At 37.5% G+C, this 20,297-nt stretch overlaps 2 protein-coding genes across 2 annotated transcripts in view; both read right to left on the bottom strand.

Annotated features, from left to right (window-relative positions):
- Positions 1 to 7,907: 7,907 nt before the first annotated feature.
- LOC107740299 (syntaxin-binding protein 6-like) lies at positions 7,908 to 13,253 on the bottom strand. The gene is made up of 8 exons (XM_016552681.1): positions 13,143 to 13,253; positions 13,058 to 13,065; positions 11,868 to 11,989; positions 11,634 to 11,764; positions 11,312 to 11,561; positions 11,082 to 11,180; positions 9,309 to 9,499; positions 7,908 to 8,604 (listed from the first exon to the last, which is right to left on the bottom strand). The coding sequence occupies exons 1-8, from the start codon at positions 13,251 to 13,253 to the stop codon at positions 8,584 to 8,586; spliced, it is 933 nt and encodes a 310-aa protein (XP_016408167.1). The 3' UTR covers positions 7,908 to 8,583.
- Positions 13,254 to 15,595: 2,342 nt separating this feature from the next.
- Positions 15,596 to 20,297, bottom strand: part of LOC107740295 (phospholipase DDHD1-like) — a 14,617-nt gene continuing 9,915 nt past the window's right edge. Inside the window, exons 10-13 of the mRNA XM_016552676.1 lie at positions 19,925 to 19,989; positions 19,577 to 19,755; positions 17,859 to 18,107; positions 15,596 to 16,519 (exon numbers count right to left, since the gene is read on the bottom strand). Of these exons, the coding sequence (XP_016408162.1) occupies positions 16,338 to 16,519; positions 17,859 to 18,107; positions 19,577 to 19,755; positions 19,925 to 19,989 (675 nt within the window). The 3' untranslated portion in view covers positions 15,596 to 16,337. The remainder of the gene's footprint in view (positions 16,520 to 17,858; positions 18,108 to 19,576; positions 19,756 to 19,924; positions 19,990 to 20,297) is intronic.

Below are 20,297 nucleotides of genomic sequence, written 5' to 3'. Positions count from 1 at the left end.
CTTAAGTCTGTCATTAAAGGGTTAGTTCACCCAAAAATGAAAATTAGGCTGTGTTTCACTCACCCTCGAGGCATCCTAGGTGTATATGACTTTCTTCTTTCAGACGAATCCAGTCGGAGTTATATTCAAAATTGTCCAGACCATTCCAAGCTCTATCATTGCAGTCAGCGGGTGTTGCAGTTGAACAGTCCACAAGTCGTCAAATAAAGCTCGTGCATTCATAATAAAACGTGCTTCACGCGGCTCCGGGGGGTGAATAAAGGCCTCCTGTAGTGAATCCATGTGTTTTTGTAAGAAAAATATCCATATATCAAACGTAATAAACACTTTTCTCTGCTGAGTTCTAACACTTTCTTTTTTCTTCCTTCCTTTATTCCCTTTCTCCACCTCTATTTCTTTTTATTGAGGTATATCTGCCTTCTTTCAGGTCTGCATCACGATGAGCCCTGTAGCGTCGCTGCTTTTCTGCAGCAGACAACAGTGCCATTTCCTGACATGCATACCATTTAATTAAACAACTCTTTCTTTTAAATGCATAGTAAATTACTTATAAGTACCAATGCATGCTGTAAACACTTCTATTTATCATTTATAATCTATCTATTTTTACATCGACTGTTACAATATGTCCACCCTGTTACAGTGCAAATCAGTAACAGGGTGGACAGTAACAGGAGGGACATTTTATGCTAAAGTCAGCCATTGCTATTCATGTGATGAACAACAAGCTAGTGCGTAGTGATCATTAAGGAAGATTTTTCATATGTTTATTAACCATATTTTCAAAATTAAAAAAAATATATATCAGTTTCATCTATAAATAAGCATAACAGGGTGGAAGTGTTATGCTTTACCACATCAGTGAATCATTCTAAAGCACTAAAAAAAAGGGTTTGCCACCAAAAAGTATTATACTTCCTGAGAGTCATGTTATTAGAGAAACATTCAAGGGCCGTGTTCAGAGGGACTTTTCATTAGAGTAACGGGGGGACATTCAATTCAGGGACACCACATGTTTTAAAGACTTTAAGCATTAAAATGTATAAATAACAAAAAAATATATTTTTGTTGAGGAATATTATGAATAAGATACAACAATATTGAACATTTTCGAATTTGTTTGATTTGTATTACTTATATTTGTGGCTGAAGTTATGCAAGCTTACTTGGGGACATGGCAGTTTAGCCTACTTGCACTAAAATATGAGTAATTATGTTTTAATTAATTAATTTTGGGTACATATTTATTGTGCTCAATGGTAGAGGGGCAGTCACTTTGTAAGATGAGCATTTAGAAACAAGTATTAACCCATTTTTACAGAAAATATACCACATTATATCATGGGGACTGAAATGGCACTGAATGCTAGGAATGACCCTTAAAACAACATTTTGGTTGTGCAAGACATAACCTCAATTGATTGTCTCAAAAATCATAAACGGAAAAAAAATACTTAATAATTTGCACACATATTAATGTTCAGTTTCTCTTTGCACTATGCATGGTAAGAAATGTAGACCTTTTTGGATTTTGGGACCTTTAGAACTTTCTGCGTAAAATTCAGATTGAGTGAGAAACTACTTTCCATTAAGGGTGAGATATTTGCCCTGTTAAAGCAACTTTTGTCTAAACCTATTACATGGATGTGTCATCTTTTATATCAAATTCATAAATGTAATCAATTAATTTAACTAGAACAATAAGACACTACAGGGCTGTTACCAGTCAAATCAATCAGTATCAACAAAATCCATCTTTGCACAAGTGTAGATGCAGCACAGAAACTTCATCTGAAATGACATTAGATGTGTTTAAACTTTACACAGATGTGGAATAGAAAATTACGAAAAATAGTAAATAATGAGAGTAATAATGAAGTGAAATGATTTTTTTAAAATATTAAATTAAAGCCGCCAGTAGGTGGTCACTTTTCATGTAATTAATAATTTAATTAAAGTAATTAAATTATTAATTGAACCTATTAATTCACAACTGCTGATCCAGTTAGGACTTTATGAATGGGTCATTAAATCAATCACTCAACCAATTTGATCAAAAATGCAGATTTACACAAATTGTGCAATTTTTTGATTTGGCTCAGTTTGGAACTACTTTCATCGAAAAACAGATAAAAAAACAAACAATATTAAAAACGTATTTGACTTATTTAAAACTTAAGTCGCTTAATTGTAACTTCTTGATTATTGAACTGTTCTATAAAATCAATATCACATTTGTAACATTATTGGGGGAAACAGCATTCTTGCTTGTGCGGTATATGCTTAACTATCTAAATAGTTAAATACAAAAAAAATTGTAAACACAAATACAAAAATTTGTGCCCCCTTATCTTGAATTTTGGGGACATTTCTATTAATTTTAATAGCATTTTTGCTCCAAGCCCCATTCATTTTGCTGCGACATTAATTTGTCTAACTTGTTTTGCATAAAATATCTGCCAAATTCATAAATGTAGCTATATTTATTAGTAGCCTATCCTTAGAGCTAAAAATAAAAAAAAATGCCTCTTGCAATTTGTTTGATATACAGATGTGAAGCATATTTAACTTGAAAATAAATCAACCACCCTGTCACATTCAACTGAAAGAATCCTCGAGGTTCAGCATTGCTTTTGATGAAAACAGCACCGCTGACCTCGCGGGGAAGTGCCTACCTCTCAATATCTGCACAGCGTCCTGACCATGAACCCATATGCGCGCGCACACTTACCTCTCCCTTCATAAATCACTAGGCGAGGGATTAAGGATGTGATCTTCAAAGGAGCTTAGAACTGCCTGTTATTTACCTAAACTGTCCTCTGCCTGGCTCCGGTCCTGTACAGCCATGCGCTCACTCCAGTGTTTTAACCCACATAGGAAACTGATTTCAAAACCAGACCAAGCTGCGGCACGAAGCATCAATAAAAAGTTTTTGATATGACTGGAAGGAGATAAAGAGAGTAATTATATAAACACACAGACGTTAACGTCAGAACAGGTACACGACAGGTACACCAGGGTATTCCTCAGTCCCGAAGAGAGAGAGACGTGACAGGTAAGAGACGGTAACCCAGACAGCATTCTCTCAGAGGACAAATGGGTTGGCAGCACTTGAATTCTGAAGGTTAGCAGAGGTTTGGCTGGGACGGAAGAGGAGAGAACCATATGGCCCTACTGTGAGAGATATCGCAGAGTCACTGGCGAAAGGCCTGTGAGAAAGCAACTGATAGAGCATAACGCAACCTGCTCTGTCAGCTATACAGCACTCTTTCCATGACGTTAAAGGGTCCTAAGTGGCACTTCTCATTTGGATCAATGACATTAGGGTCATTGACGCTCTTTTTCTTATCCGGGTATATCCAAAGTTCTGTCATGAAACTCTAGATGGCGCAGTCCAATAGGTCAAACTCAATCTCACATAATGACATCATTATTCACATAGCGCAGCCGATTGTTTTTTGTTTGTTTTTTTGTATCAGCAGCCAATGAACTTCCGCTCAATATTCAAATACTCGGCTAGTGCCGAGTGTATCACTGTATCAGTGGTAGCAGCAGCGTGCTTCAGAAACCCTCCACCTTCCCCAGCTCCACCTGTATAGATCTGCTATGGGGTTACTCATGTATACTATATGGGGGTTATTTCATATATGTTATATGTGCAGCAGCAGCATTTCTTACATGCTCACAGCAGCATGTTGTGGATGTATTGGCAGTAGCAAGTCGGTACTTGTTCTGCCGCAGCAGCAGCGTTTTAAAAGTTTACTTTTAAAACTTTTTATTTTGAAATTAATGTCTGTTACACATGGGAAATACATCTGATTAGAGACATTTTTAGAGTGATTCAGTTTGAAATCTTCTTGAAAACTACAGAATATTAAAACAACATGAATACAAAGAGTGTTCTTCTAATATAAACTTTCAACGGCACGTTTTAAGCTAGATTTTTAAAAATAATTGTCTTTAATAATCATCATAAACATTCTTATATGTGATACAATTTAACTTCTATACTAGCACTTTAAACCCATCCTGTCTGTCTAAGATCATGGCTACATCAGTTAACTGAAGTGAATCAGCTCATGTCTAATGACTGCTTTGTTGGCGCCATCAGTTCATTAAGACTTTAAACCACTGTAAATCAATTATAGAGCTGAAACAAGTATTTCTTAATACTAATATAATATTTCTTTCTAATACATCCATTGCAGATTATTTGCTGCAAGTTCCAACCTGTTAGATCTGTTAGGACTGAATCTATGTAGATACAAACTGGAGATTATTAGGATCAAGATGCATATGTGCATGTCCGACTACTGCACAAGTCCATTAAAATCTCACTGCTCTACGTCTGTCCTGTATGAGATTGCTGGTCGGTCGAACATCACAGCGGAGGAAAACCAACTGGATTCTGTAGCCTCTCTCTACAGTGTGCAGGACCCACTGAGATATATTTGGCAGTAGTTTCCACGCTGCCAAATAGTCTACTTAAGGGAATCAGTCTCTCGAGACTGACATCTGGTGTAACCAGAGCGGCTAGCTCGGTGCCCTGAAGCGGCGGACCAGCAGGGGACGGCCATATTAGCTGCTCTAGAGACCTCCGTGGAGGTCGCGAGCCTCTTAGCAACGCATCATTTCCGGGCGGTAACTAAGCGAAGCGCTCGCCAGAGTGGTCTGCAGAACCGCCTTCCACTAGAAGTCTTCGGCCTGGGAGCGCCACTCTGACTCTAGACTCTGTGGAGTACGAGAAGTGACGCCCCCAAAATGAGTAGCTGGAACGCGGTAGGTTAGGACTGCTCCCACCCAGCAGCCCCTGCTGACCGCCTCAATCTCCTCGGAGGAAGAGAGGTAAACGCGTGCTCTCACTCGAGAAATGTTTATCCCAAGAGTCTGTATATCTAACTTCTCATAGTCAGATAAATACTTCATTTTATTCCTCAGAATTAAATGCAGTCAAACAACCAGACGAGTAAATACGGTCTGGTGTGGTAAGATTCACATCAAAAACCGAAATTATGTAATATACGCGTTGCCTCGGCAGCGCACGAGCCGCTCAGTCACACAAACAATATCAATCTCCTCGGAGAGAGAGATGGCTGCAGCAGCGAGCTCTCACTCAGAGGGGGAAGAAACCGCAGCGCGGGCTTCCAAGCCTCAAGAATGAGCTCTAGATCTATGGAACGCGGGTGGAGATAGGAAGAGCCGTCTCCAAACGTCCGCCAGATCATGTGCGATCCCCGCGATCTCAGTCGCTGCTGTGCCTCAGCAGCAGCGGGACCGTAATCGCAAGATCACAGGCACGGACACGCGAGAGTGGAGCGTTTAACAGTGGGAAAAGCACAATCAGCCCCCTGAGAGCCGACTGCGCGAGCTCCGCTCCACATTACTGCTGCTCATTATAATATTAGGCATAATATGCTTGTGTAACTGATACCGCAGTGCTGGCGCTGGATCTGGTGGGTGAGGAAGAAGATAGGGACTCGCTCGTCTCCATTCCCTCCACCGGATCCATATGTGAACCCCACAAGTGCAGCCGCCGCTCCGCCTCGGCGAAAGCGGGGCTGGCGCCGCGAGAAACGCCGGTGAAGGCTCCCTCCTCAAAGAAAGCTTTCCGAGAGCGAAGCAAGGCAGTAACAAACGCTGCCGTCGAGAGCTGACTCTGCGTGCTTCGCTCCCAAGCAGACAACACACAAACTGTGTGTGTCCCCACCCGAATATCTTTTTTTTCCCCCCACGGGCAGGGAGAAACACACAGCCCGAACACTGCCTGCTCTCGCCCAAAACTTCTCTTGACTGAAGCTTTGACATAATGGAGCTTATCAGTGGACAAACAACACTAAATAAGACTCACAAACAGATAGCGACTGACACACACAGAGCCCTTACTGAATGACAGAAAGCTGACGCCGGTTCCACCGCACGTGCTTTTAAGCTTCCTAGTCGTTACGTCACCCCGCCCGTGACGTCTCGCCCTTCCATTGGACTGATTACACATGTGATTCAGAGAGTGGTCACGCTGAAGGCGTTCCCAAAGCGCTTTGACGCAGTTTGAGTTCCTGAAGGGGAACTATAGAGCTCCTGGAAGATTTGTTTTGTTTGGATGATTCTAGAGACCTTCATGATTATGTAGATATATATAGGTCAACAAAAAATACTTATTAGTAACATGACATTTAATTTCTTTGGGAGGGTTTGCCTTCGCCATGCTTCCTGGAAGTAAGGGTAGGAACTTGACAGCCTCATGTGACAGGAAGGAAGTGAATACCTTTTTTTGTTCTTCAAATCCTTTATTTGGTTGTTTGCTTGCATGTCATTGAGAAATAAAACATGGAAAACATCTAGAAAAATACTTACAAAAGGTAAGTACTATAAACTGCTGCAACTATAGTTGCCAGTGGGCTGAAAGGTCATTCGGTGGTCATTTGAAGATCTGGTACAACGTTAACTCAAGAGGGAAGATGCTGTGCGAGTCAATACGCAATTGATTTTCAATTCCCGTCTCATCGTCAGAAAGTCACGAACCACACCTTTGGCTTTTACAGCTCCTTGCGCTCCTGGAAACATAACTCCCGGTCAATATCACACCAGCGAGGCACATCGACAATGCTAAATCATATCGATTGATGACCGTAACGCTTTTCTGAGGGGCAGATTATGGTATAATCTATAGCACATCAGATTATGAAATTAGAGAGAATTAATCCGCGCAGTGTCATGCACAGTCCTACAAGTCATCAATCCTGCAGTCAAGCGGTGAGTCTTGACCTTCATTCGGTCTCAGCACAGGAGGCTGTATGCAGTATGCTGACCCAGCAGTGCTGTAGCTACACTGCCTCAACACCTTCACAACAAGTGAAAATGCTACATCAATTAACAAGAAATATGTGTATGTGGACATCTGGTATTACAAGAAATATGAAAAAGCCTAAAAGACTGAGACCACAAATCAGGATGCATCCGGTTTTCATTTTTCTGACTTGTAAATACAGTATATGCGTTCCGTTACAATAAAATACTTAAAATATTAATAAAATAACAATTAATGCACTAAATATATAAAGTAGTACACTAAATTTATATGTTCATTGGTAGATGCTTTTCTGCAGGATGTTGAACTGTTTGTATTCGAGCGCCATCTAGTGGACAGAAGGCGCAAAGACAACCACCACATATATATCATGCAATAATACACATTTCACTACAAGTTGGTCCTGTGTCATTTATTGCTCATATGATGGGCGTTTACACATTTAACATGTTTTAAATGTGTTCAGGAGCACAGACAAAGACCAGGACAGATTCTCTGTTACACCTATATTATGAAATCTAAAATGGACATAAAAGCAATAGGCTATAACACATAGGCCAATGAGACAACAAAATGACAGCATAAGGACAACAGCAGAAAACAGGATGCATCACACATGCCAACACCAAACAGGGAGTCCGACTCCATGCGGAAAACACCCTCTGGCCTCTTATGGCATGCAGCTCCTGCTACTGCTGATAACAATCACACAAACAAAGCTGACTGTTATCACATTACACAGAATCAGGAGACGAAGACAGCATTGACAGAAGAACAAAAGTGTGTTATTCAAACACAGATCATACTCAAATAAACACTGTGTTCACAATGAAATAAAACAGCTTGTAACATCTTTACGGAACTTAATCTAAAAAGCAGATAAAAGCAGCTTCCTCATGTGATCAGAACTAAACATCAGAGGGTCATACATCCATTCACGAGTATCTCTATGCGTTATATCAATTGAAGTAATTTACCACTGTTAAAAATGAACCATTATCATGTGAGCAATCATAATCTGAACCCCCATTAAATATGTAAAATATTAAATAAGTAATGTCATTAAACTTGAAGTTATGTTAAAATATATGTGTGTGTGTGATATATATATATAAATCATATTTCAAGTGTTAAAATAAATAATTACTATATTGTTAATGGAAAAGAAATGGTGCTTCCAATAAGCTGAAGTGCTAAACCTACAGAAATATCACCCAAAAGTAACCCTAACCCTTAACAATGCCACTTCACAATGTGTCGATATATGTAAAAAAATAAAAATAAAAAAAAAATGCAATATTACAATCTGAAATGCTGTAGCTTGCAGAACAATGCAAAAAGATTTTTTAATCATTAGTCAACACAAGTGCAGCCCTTTCATTTCAATGTGATGTATTACTTCAAAGGGAGGCAATTTCTTCTTGTTTTGCAAGAAAAATAACCGCAAAACAAACACAGTTTCAGTAGTATTACACATTATAGCAGAAGAGGATCAGCCACCTGCTGCTATATTATACTGTGCTTACTGTAGAAAGGGCAGAATAAACAGATCTGCAAGTCAGGCCACAGCACACCACAACACAACACAACTGCTTAAAATGCTCAATGGCTTGCAAAAAATGAGTCCAATCTGCAGGTGAAGAGGAAGCTGAACAAAATGCCTTGCACTCAAAAACAGCATTTGAATTAGATGAGAAGTTACATTTCAAAATATCCAGCGACCAGATGATTAGGAGCTTCTTTTTAAAATGTGTATTTACAGGCCTTTAGGAACACCTCTAAATCTGCTTCAGAGCCAGCTGTGGGAATAAAGAAAAATGTGATGCTTTAGTTTAATTAAATATAATTAATTGAAATGGTTACTAGTTATACACAATGTTGTTTTTTTTTCCCCCTCCAGAACCCACCCATAACTGCTCCTGACTATATATTTTAAATAGTATATTATTTATTCTACCATTCAAAAGTTTGGTGCACTTTTATTCAGCAAGGATGTATTACACTGATTGAAAGTGACAGGAAGACTTTTGCACCGTTAGAAATGAATGCTGCTCTTTTAAACCTTCTAAAGAATCCTGAAAAAAAAAAAAAATGTATCACGGTTTCCACAAAAATATTAAGCAGCACAACTGTTTTCAACATAATATGAAGAATTGTTTCCTGAGCAGCAATTTAGCAGATTAGAATGATTAGACTGGAGTAATGGCTTCTGAATATTCAAGCTTTGCCATCAAAGGAATAAGTTACATTTTAAAATACATTAAAATGGAAAACAGTTTTTACTGCATATTGATCAAATAAATGCAGCCTTGGGAAGCATAAAATTTAAAACAAAAACAACAGTGATTATATTATATTTTATTATAAACGGAGCAAAATGAATGTTTGGAGATGGAAACTGATATTTTAACATGCATATAAACACGTATCTTTACATCTGTTTCACTGCCTGGTTGTTCATGACAATGTGCAGTTCAGTTTAGAGTAAATCAGAGTAGCTCACCTTCTGCGCAGCTTCCGCAAACTGCTTGGCCCCGTGCAGCAAGTGGTTGGTTTTATCGTCGGCCCTCATCAGACGCTCCCCGCGTTCACTCAGAACCTGACTGGCCCTCCGCATCACGTTCCCCATCTTCCTCACCGCCGGAGGAGACGGGCTGCTCCTGATCCTGCTCCTGGATGCTTTAACAGCTGCTGCTGTGCAAATATTCAGAAACACACGTGAGCATCATGTCAAGTTCCAAACATTGTTTTATTTTACACATTTACTGTGTAGGTTACTAAATAGACTTCTTTTTAAACATACTCATATTTAATACAGAATAGTTTAGTATCAGTGGAAGTTTCTCTTCCACTGATACTGTCTGCTGCTGCTCTGGTATATAGCTGCTGGTCTAGGATCAGTTTTTTTTTTTTCAGTTTAATGCTTTACTATTAGAGTGATGGAAAACAAATAGTCCAGATCAGCGACTGAAAGAATGGTTTTAAGATGTGTTTTTGTGTCTCCGTTTCTGATCTTTTGATCTAATGTGAAATAAGCTTGCTTAATTTACTAATGAACATGAAAGGGGACAACAGAAAATTATAGCAGCAGCTATCGTACACTTGAAAATTCTGCTATGCCATTAACTAATCTTGTTAATCGCAAGACATGGCAGTCTATGACTAGGGCTGAGGTGTGTGGACTGGTACTCTGCATTTTGCGGCTCCAGGGCAGCTTGGCACCGCTCCCATTCATTACACACCATTCATCCATGATCCGCTGTGAAGACTGGTGCCACTTCACTCATCTCCGCTCCTCTCCCCCTCCTCAACGCCTGTCTTTGTGTCCCCGCGCATGCCTTCATCAGAACAAAGTGGCCTCTGAACTAATCGGGCCCTCTTTGCAATGGAACCATTCTCTGGCGCTGCCCAGAGATCAATCAGAACACTGCAAACAACCTCCCGCCGACAAAGCGTCCTCTCTTCCTGCCTGGACCCTGACTGATCTGACCCACACAACAACACAGACAGAGCAGGATGGAAATGAACCGAAAAGATGCATTCCTAATACACTGCCCAGGGGTCAATGACATTGTTCCTTTCTTTAGAATATAAATTGAAACTGCAATTCATATATTTTGGATACACCTCTTCAATGAGGAGCATGTTGTTGTTGTTTTTTTATTTCTTAATTTATTAGAAGCGGAGTCCAGCCCGGGGTCGTCATGTGGTTGCCGCAAGCCCGCCGGTCGCTCCTTCGTCGAATCCGCCGGCTGCGCCTTTCTCAAACCCGCCCGCCGATGCTCACTCAAGCCGGCCTCCGCATACTCTAGCCAACGCGTAAAAAGACAGTATAAATCATTATAATCCGTAATTATGTCACCATAATTAACATAACTAAAATGGGCGCAACATTTCCGTCACACGCTTGAGGTATTCGGCCAATCACAACGCACTGGATAGCTGGCCAATCACAGCACACCTCGCTTTTTCAGAACGATGAGCTTTGTAAAAATCGACGCGTTTCAGAAAGGCGGGGCATAGAGGAGAAACAATAATGTACAGTATGTGGAAAATAATGTGTTTTTTGAACCTTAAACCACATAAACACATTTCATTACACCAAATACACAAAATAATGTTCATATGACCCCTTTAAAAAAATCTGTTTTCTTGATGGTTACACCATCATTCAATTCAAAAGTTTTAAAAATGGCATAAATGTTTTTCAAAACCGTATGACACCAATTTGATCACAACGAATTTGGAAAACACAAACACACACATTTCTACTTACCTTCACGCTGAGGCCAACCCTGGTTTGCTGTCATACTGTTCTTCATTCGGTTCAAAAAAATCTTGCAGCGGTAGATAACCATATTAACAGAACAAGCATCTGAAATATGGGAAAGAAAGAAAGAAAGAAAGAAAGAAAGAAAGAAAGAAAGTTATAGTTCTCAGGTTCTCCATACATATTCTTTCTGCAAAGAGGTCAGTACAGCGATCTGTCTTTCTCAGCCCGCTCACCTCCCATTAGCTTCTGCTGACAGTTGACAAAGCTAGTTTGGCTTGGAGCTCCAGGGCTCTTCTTGTTCTCCGGAGCTCCTGGTGTCTTCTGGTCTCCGGGGGATGCTGGGTTGGCTTGGGCAAGCTTGGCCTCCCAGTAGTTTTGACAAGCATGGTACAGAACCTGCACAAACATGCATTTCTCTGCAGCTGAGCTGGCTACCCATTGATCAGTGGTGCGGTCGAACACTAGGTCGAACTCAGGAGTGTCCTGAAAATATGCATTCCGTCAGAATAACAGACTACACTGGAAAATAAAAACTGCATTAAGAAGGATGGTCACCTTATCGGGGTTGATGCCATTGACCTGCCGCAGCTGCTTCACGGACCACTGAGACCTTTTAGCAAGCTGTCTTGTGCCTCGATACTTCTTAACTTTAGTAATGAGGACTTGAGCTGGTCTGCTGTTAGTAACTACATGGAAACAAGTCTCCATCAAACTTCAAGAACATTGCTTGACAAACGATTAAACTAGTTACTACTTTAGATACTTTGAGTTTATGAAGAGACACATTACCTGACAGGCAGAGGTAGGTTAAGTAGTCCCTCTTGCGACCTGCATTGAGGAAGGACAGTCCTTTCCTCTTCATCCTCCTCCTCACCTCAATGGCACTTAGGACTTGTGATATTTCAGTTTTTCTTTTTTAATTAATCTGCAAAAATGTCAACAATTCTGTGTTTTTCTGTCAATATGGGGTGCTGTGTGTACATTAATGAGGAAAAAAAATTAACTTGAATGATTTTAGCAAATGGCTGCAATATAACAAAGAGTGAAAAATTTAAGGGGGTCTGAATACTTTCCGTACCCACTGTATATAGCTGTAATTTTGAACTTTGAGACAAAAAGTATAACCATTTCCACAAAATATTAAGCAGCACAACGCTTTCAACACTGATAATAATAATAATAATAATAATAATAATAATAAATGTTAGAATGCAAAATTTGAGCCAATTGCCATTATAAAACATAATAAATGAACTGATTAATATTACTTGGTCAAATCAACGGTTTAATATTTACATTTCTGCGGATTCATTATTCGTTTTGTGACAACTTACCCCAATTAGTGCGATAACATATATATACATATATATATATATAAATTATAAATAATTTTAAATACTTTTTTTTTTAGATTTTTTGCATTAAATACTTTTAGAACAAAATTGTTCTACTGCTATAGTTTAACTTTAAATAACCTTTTTTTTTTTTTAAGTGTAATGAAAAAAGTATCAGTTTCCACAAAAATATTAAGCAGCACACCGTTTTCAACACTGATAATAATAATAAATGTTTCTTGAGCAGCAAATAATCATATTTATAATGATTTCTGAAGGATCATGTGACACTGAAGACTGGAGTGATGATGCTGAAAATTATGCTTTGCATCACAGGAATAAAACATATTTTAAAATATATTAAAATTGAAAGTTTTTTTCCCCAAAAAATATTAACATTTTTCTAAGATTTAAAAATATTTTAAACAGTATAAAGTATATATTTTATATATAGTAGCCAAGTTTATGTTATGTATCTATACATATATTGAAATAGGCTATTCACTTGAGTAAAAAGTGACAACCAGCCCCAGCGTGAGCAACAAAGTTAATAGATATTACATTTTTAAACAACCGACGTTTGAATGTTAAATTAATTTATTAAAAAGTTAACACATTTCAAATCTAAATGACACGTTAGCTCACCTGTTGCTCTAAAGGTTTCCAAACACAAAACAACTTTGTGAATTCCTAAAACCAAATTTTTGAATAAATAGATAAATCAACACACCTTCTGCTTCCTCGTCCTGTAGCTTTCTTCCTCCCTCGAGCCTTGAAGAGCGGCGAGAAGCGTCCAGCAGCCCTGTCTGTGTCTGCGCCTCAAGCCATCTTTATCCCGCATCTCATGAGAGACTGTTGGGCGTGTGGCAAGCCCCGCAGAAAACCCGCAGGCTGTGTGCTATATCCTAGTGAGCTGCCTACTGAGAGAGCACTTTAGGGATCCTAGACGCGTCTGAGTCAGTTGAGCTCAAACATGCTGTCTAGTTTAGCGGCTTGTAGACTTGAGACAGAGCCACACACACACACACACACACACACACACACAGGAAACTAAGTACGTTAATGATCACGTGCAGCCCGGTTGGTTGGAGGGCTGATTGGAAGAATTGACACTGATTTTATCAACAGCTGAATAAATTGATATGAAACGAGTCTTCAATTAAGAGTTGAAACACAGAGGTTTATAAGGGACTGCTGATTTTTTTTTTCTTCCCCTGGAATCACTATAAAGAATTATTTAGCATATCATCTTAACTGAACTGTGAATTATGCATGTACATGCATGTGTTTGTATTTATATATACACACATATATTATGTAAACAAAAACTTTTATTTTGGATGCGATTAATCGCGATTAATCGTTTGACAGCACTAGAATAAATACATAATTCAATGAATAAACGAACAAACAAATATGAATGAATTGATAAATAGGGATTTTTATGCCATTTGGTATCTAATCATATAATAAAATATGTACACAATATCGTTTTTTAAATGTTTTTAAAGAAGTATCTTATTCTCAACAAGGCTGCATTTCTTTGATCAAAAATACAGTAGAACAGTAATATTGTAAATAGTACAATGTAAAAAAAATAACTTATAAATAACTTATTTTTTATATATTTTAAAACATAATGTGACGTCAAACCTGAATGTTCACCAGTCATTACTCCAGTCTTCATTGTGGGGTTATTATATAACAAACTAAAGCTGAAAAATATAAAATGCAAAATTTAATAATAAATGGAACAATTCCAGTGAACAGGTGCTTAGTGCTCGGGCCCCCCACAAAAAATAATAATATAAAATATTAATAAAAAGTATAATACTATCTCGATACCAAAATATGACTGCTTCAGTGTCACAGTGCTGATTTGGTGCTCAAGAAACATTTCTTATTATTTTCATTGTTGGAAACAGTTTCAGCTACTTCATATTTTTGTGGAAACCAGGGCATTCATTCAGGGTTATCTGATTATTGGATAGAAAGTTCAAAAGAACAGTATTTATTTGAAACATAAACTCTAATTCTGTGGTGATCATAGCAAAGAGTGCATTCAAATGTGCAGTACATTTCAGTGTCTATCATGCGAGTGCAGAGAAACTAATGCCTCAAAACTGTATTGGAAAAAGAAGGAAAAGGGAAATGTCTGGAATAGTTCATCTAGAAACGAAAATTCTGTGACCCTCCACCATGATGTTCCAAACCAGTATGACCTCCATGGAAGACAAAAGGAAAAATTCTGAAGAATGTTCTGGGCTGCGTTTCTCAAAAGCATCAGCCCTGCTCGATCTTTCCAGTTACAATACATGGGAACTGAGGCTTTCAAGGTGCAAAAGGGATCATAAAAGGATCCCTTTTATGATCCCTTTTGCACCTTGAAAGCCTCAGTACAACTACAACTAGTCCAAGTCGTCTGAAGCTAGAAAATAATTTTGGGAACAGACTGAAAGGTCAGTGGTTATTCACTGGTAACGTTCACCTCAAACACTACGACCGGATCAAAGATTCAGTGAGTTGAGCTCGGTTGATTGAATCATTCAGACGGTTTTTGTCAACTACATCAGTTAAGAGCTAAATCAAATAAAGATGCATTCATGATTCAGACACTGCTACTCCACTCATGACTGTGGAAAGGAGAGCTAGGGCAGATATGAACATTTTTAGAGAATGAAAACTTAAATTTCAATCTGTTCTTCACATTAAATTCAGAGGACTTGGAATATTTTCACTTTTCTGAAACTTTATGGTGTTTCGCGACATTTTTTAAGCTTAAAAGCTTCAGTTTGCATCAGGGTTATTATCGTTAACCAAAAAAAAAAAAAAAGAGAAAAAAAAAAAAAAAAATCATTACTTGAAATAAAATATAAAAAATATAAACCTATTTTAGTACAGCTACTTGCCAACATTTCTCATTCTATTAAAAAAAAAAACAATAAAAAAAAATAAAAAAAAAAAAAATCATTACTTGAAATAAAATATAAAAAATATAAACCTATTTTAGTACAGCTACTTGCCAACATTTCTCATTCTATTAAAAAAAAAAAAAATTAATAAAAAAAATAATAATAATAAAATACTGAAACTAAATTAAATAAAATTAAAATAAATAAATAAACTAAAATTAGAATGAAAACAAGTAAATAAATAAATAAATAAAAACTCAAAATATGAATAAAGTCTGTATCAACGATACTAAAATAACACTGGTCTCCAGTCAATGTAACTGCATGTAAAAAAGCAACTAGTACAATTCTTTAAAATATCTCTTTTTGTTCCACTTAAGAAAATTACACGAATTTGGAACAACAATGAGGGTGAACAAATAATGACAGAATTGATATTTTTGGGCGAACCATATGTTTACTAATGGTTATTCTCTTCGAATGAATCTATCTATGTGCACTGCTCCCATCAACTATCAACTCAATATTTGGCCACTTGTAGGAGTGATGCAGATTGTTTTATCATCTAAATAATGTAAACATAGTATTTATGCTTAATTTATAAAAATTGTCAAAACTATTATTTTTAGGCAAGAAAACATTCTAAAAAAAAAACTTCTGATTGTGAACCTCCAATTCAGCAGATTTTTGTCAGTCATACTATACAACCACAACTTAAGTCGATACACATCAGTCAATATGAAGAGTCTGCTGCTTTGGGAATTATCAAGATGTGAACAGTCAGAATTTTCAAGCTGCAACAAGTAGTATCATTACCACCATCTCATCGAGGTTAAGAACAATCCTAGTCTGGGGATGTAGTGGAGAGAGTAAGTCTCTTCCATGGGTGTGCTTCTAAATTAGGGAAAACAAGGCAAGGACAGGATCTCTGATGCACAGTGAACAAGGTCTGCTAAACTATATTAAGGGAGCGATCAAGGGTGGTGCTGTGTGAGAGTTCATATGTGTGTTTGTTATGACTCGGGGTTGTCCTCTGGCATGTCATTCGCTTCATTTGGCCTGTACATGAACGTTAGCAGAAACAGAGCCACATCGTGGGAGCACCAATAGGCTGTGTGCGACGTTACCGCTGACCAATAGCGGCTCTCCACCAGGCCCTCCCTCAGCTCAAAGTCTATGCGTTTCTCGAGCTCAACTGCAAAACAGTCACAAGAAGAATGTCATTGTCATGCCTTTTGAAGGTTTGACTTTCTACTCAAAAGCAAATTTGACAAATCATCGAAAGTCCTTATGGAAGCCAATTCGACCTCAGAGTAAAAATAAATCTCCAAAAAACTGTGACTTTATTTCTCGCAATTGCAACTTTATCATAATTGCAATGTTGTATCTAATAATTTGAATTAATAACCACACAAAGTAACTTTACATGCTGCAAATTACAAATGTACCTCTCCGAATTGTTAATATATTTTGTAATGTGATTTTACATCTCATCATAGCTACTTTTCGTAATTGTGACTTTATGTGCCATATGTGTGACTTTATTTCCTATAACTGCAACTTTATTTCTAGGAACTGTGACTTTATATTTTCAAACTGTGAATGTATATCTTAAAATGTGATATACCTTTATATCTCGCAATTGCGACTTTGTTTCTGATTATTGTGACTTTATATCTGACAGAGCAATTTTATGATTTCACATCTTGCAGTTGCAACTTTGTTTTTCATAACTGCAACTTTTTATCTCACACTGTGACTTCATACTGTATGAAGCAATGTTACTTTATCTTGCAATTGTGGCCTTCTTTCTTAAAATTGCAACTTTATTTCTTGGAATTAAGATTTTATATTTTCAAATTATGAATTTATGTCTTAAAATGTGACTGTACCTCCAGATTGTGACTTTATATCTCATAATTGTGACCTTGTTTCTGATAATTATGATTTTATAGCGTATGGTGCAATTTTATATCCACGGCATGATTTTATATCTTGCAATTGTGACTTTGTTTTTCAGAACTGTAATATTATATCTCACACTGTGACTTCATATCTAGCAATGTGACTATATCTCACAACTGCGACTTAGTTTCTTATAATTATATATTTCTTGGAATTCTGACTTTATATATTCAAATTGTTAGTTAATAACTTAGGACATTTCTATATGTCTAAAATGTGACTTTATATCTTGCAATTGCGATTTCGCATCTCACAATGTATTTTATATCTTGCAATTCGACTTTATGTTTGGTAATTGCAACTTTATATCTCACAATGTGACTTAATTTCTTACTTTAAACCTTATCTTACAATTACCTTTTTATTCTTTTACTCAAATGTGGAAACATGTTTCCATTATAATAAAGGATAAAGTTATCAGTAAAATCGGAAATATTAGCGCCACCAAACTGCAAAGATATAGTTTGTTTCCAAACAGGTTTTCTAAACCAAAATACTGAAATCATGAAATTATGAGTACTGAGAAAATTATGAAACTGTGTGTTCTTCTTTGTGAAGATGATGCTTACAGGACGAGTTATCCATAATGGCAGAGGCTGACTGTGACATGCTGGTGTATCCTGTCTTCTCCTCGATTTTCTCCTCTGTCTTTTCCTCAACTTTATCGTCTAACTCCACAGGCCGGCCATCTTCCCCTTTCTCACAAGCCCCTCCTTCAGAGTCTGATGGCTCCTCCTCCACACCACCCACCTGTCCACTAGAGCGGGAAAATCTGGAGAACAGGATACCGCCAATGCCTTTACCTATACTTGCCGCTCCTGCAGAAAAAATCAAGTATGCACAGATAATGTTACATTTTAAGAGTTGTGAAACCATTTTATACAACAGTTCAGTAAATAAGAAGTTAATATTGTGTTATATTTTAAACATAATATTGTCTGTTTTTGCTCAGTTTTGGCAAAAAAAAAAATTACCTATAAAGCCACAGCAGAACTGTTGTGCGTCTCCGAGCAACACGAATTGGGTGAATCAATGATTCAAAGGCCCATTCATAAAGAGAGCTGTTTAAATTCTTGAATGAATCAGCCCAAATCAAGGGGGGGGGGACTTTAAAGGGATAGTTCACCCAAAAAAATGTAATTATGTCATAATTTATTCGAACCTGAATGACATTAGTGTGGAACATAAAATAAGGTATTTTGAATGGTTACCGATGACTTCCATTGCATGAACAAAAAAAAACCCAGATGTTTCTCAAATGATCTTCTTTTGTATTGCATAGTTTATGTCAGACTGTTATAGCCTAAACGTTTATGTGTAATACATTTTATGTTGAATCAAATAAAATATTTCTTTCTAAAACTACTATTTGTAAAGTCTACTTAATACTTTCTCATTTAACACAAGACTAGCTTTAAATAATCTTATGGGGGTATTTTCACAGCCAAATGTAATTTGCAATTAATTAGATTCATTAATCGACACATCATGTAATTAATTAGATTAAAATTTTTAATCGACCGACAGCCCTAATATATACACATCTAGTAATATATATATATATATATATATTGTGACGAGCGTCCTGAAGCTTCATCAGCGTTGCCCTGGAAACAAGCGAGGAGCACCTGGCCATCATCATCACAGGCTGATCGGTCACAGCTGCACCTCATCAGGCGGCGGCTACATAAGCCACGCAAGCCCTGCCATCTAGGAGATTCCTCCATGAGACTGAGCACTAACTCGCCCTCTCATTTTTCCCACAGAAAGCAGCGTGTGACCGACCAGCCCCACAGGAGCACTGCACGGACCCTCTGCACTGGGAAGACGGAAGAGAGCACTCACGGCACCGGAGCACCTACCTGGACCTTTCTCACTAGCACCCATCACCCCAATAAATCCACCCTCCGGGGTATTGATTGAGATTACTTGTCGTGTGATTCTTCACCCCATTACAATATATATATATATAGTTAATTTCTGTTAATTTTGTTTTGGCCTATAATATATATTATTGCTCAGGGGTTTTACAAATCTCCAGTTGTTTCTGTGACACTTCCTAATTGCTTCCTATTGATCCAATGCTTTGCTGAACTGTTTCTATTTATCGCTTTGCACACTAAAATCAAGAGCTATAAACTGCAGATACGCAGTAATTGAAGGCAGACTGCCATTATCTCAGGGGGGTGTAATCCTACTCCTACACTGCACACTATACATTCTGCTCGCCCCTGCAAGTGTTTTACTATTCCAGACACCTTTAATGACCTCTCTCTTTCCATCTCACCCATGATGCTGGCCTTCCCCAGGCTGGTGATAGACTCGCCGTAGTGTCTGCGGGGCTGTGGAGGGGAGGTGCAGGGGCTCGGGAGGCTCTCTGTATCAGACACAGAAGCACTTTCCTTTGACGGATTCAGTAGAGTGGGACGGATCTGGTCATACGGTGTGGGGCTGGTGGTGTTGTACCTAAAAAAAAAATCAATGGTTACATGAATGTACAAAAATATATGCAGTCACAGAGTGCATTGTACATTATAGAAACAGCACTTTATTTGCTTACAATATTTTTTTTTTCCCAATTTAACACTTGAATTTAATTTTTACATTTATTTAGCAAAGGCATTATTTTACTCACCAGTGAATTTGGACAGGTGCTACATTACTATAATGCTTCAGGATGAGAGGTTCCAACCTGTATGCCTAAAAGGAAACCATTTGTTTTTATTTTATTGTTATTTATATTTCCTGACTGATATACAGATATTCTATATCTTCGATTACAATAACAGGAACTATACTGAAAAAAAATGGTGTAGAAACAATTTTGACTCAGAAATTGCTAGTAAATTTTACATTTAATTACAAAGAAATGGTAAGTAACACATTAAATTGAATGTGAAACTTTGACATAGAAAGACTGAAATAGTATTTCCTTGTAAAACATATTCCAATAATATTTACAACTTTTTTTTTTTTTTTTTTTCCTATTTTTTAAATAAAAGTTTAAA

Source organism: Sinocyclocheilus rhinocerous, unplaced genomic scaffold, assembly GCF_001515625.1.
Source record: "Sinocyclocheilus rhinocerous isolate Xijiao unplaced genomic scaffold, SAMN03320098_v1.1 scaffold2240, whole genome shotgun sequence".
NCBI classification, from domain to species: Eukaryota; Metazoa; Chordata; class Actinopteri; order Cypriniformes; family Cyprinidae; genus Sinocyclocheilus; species Sinocyclocheilus rhinocerous.
Note: the sequence above shows the minus strand (reverse complement) of the source record. Positions and strands in the feature narration are given on the sequence as shown.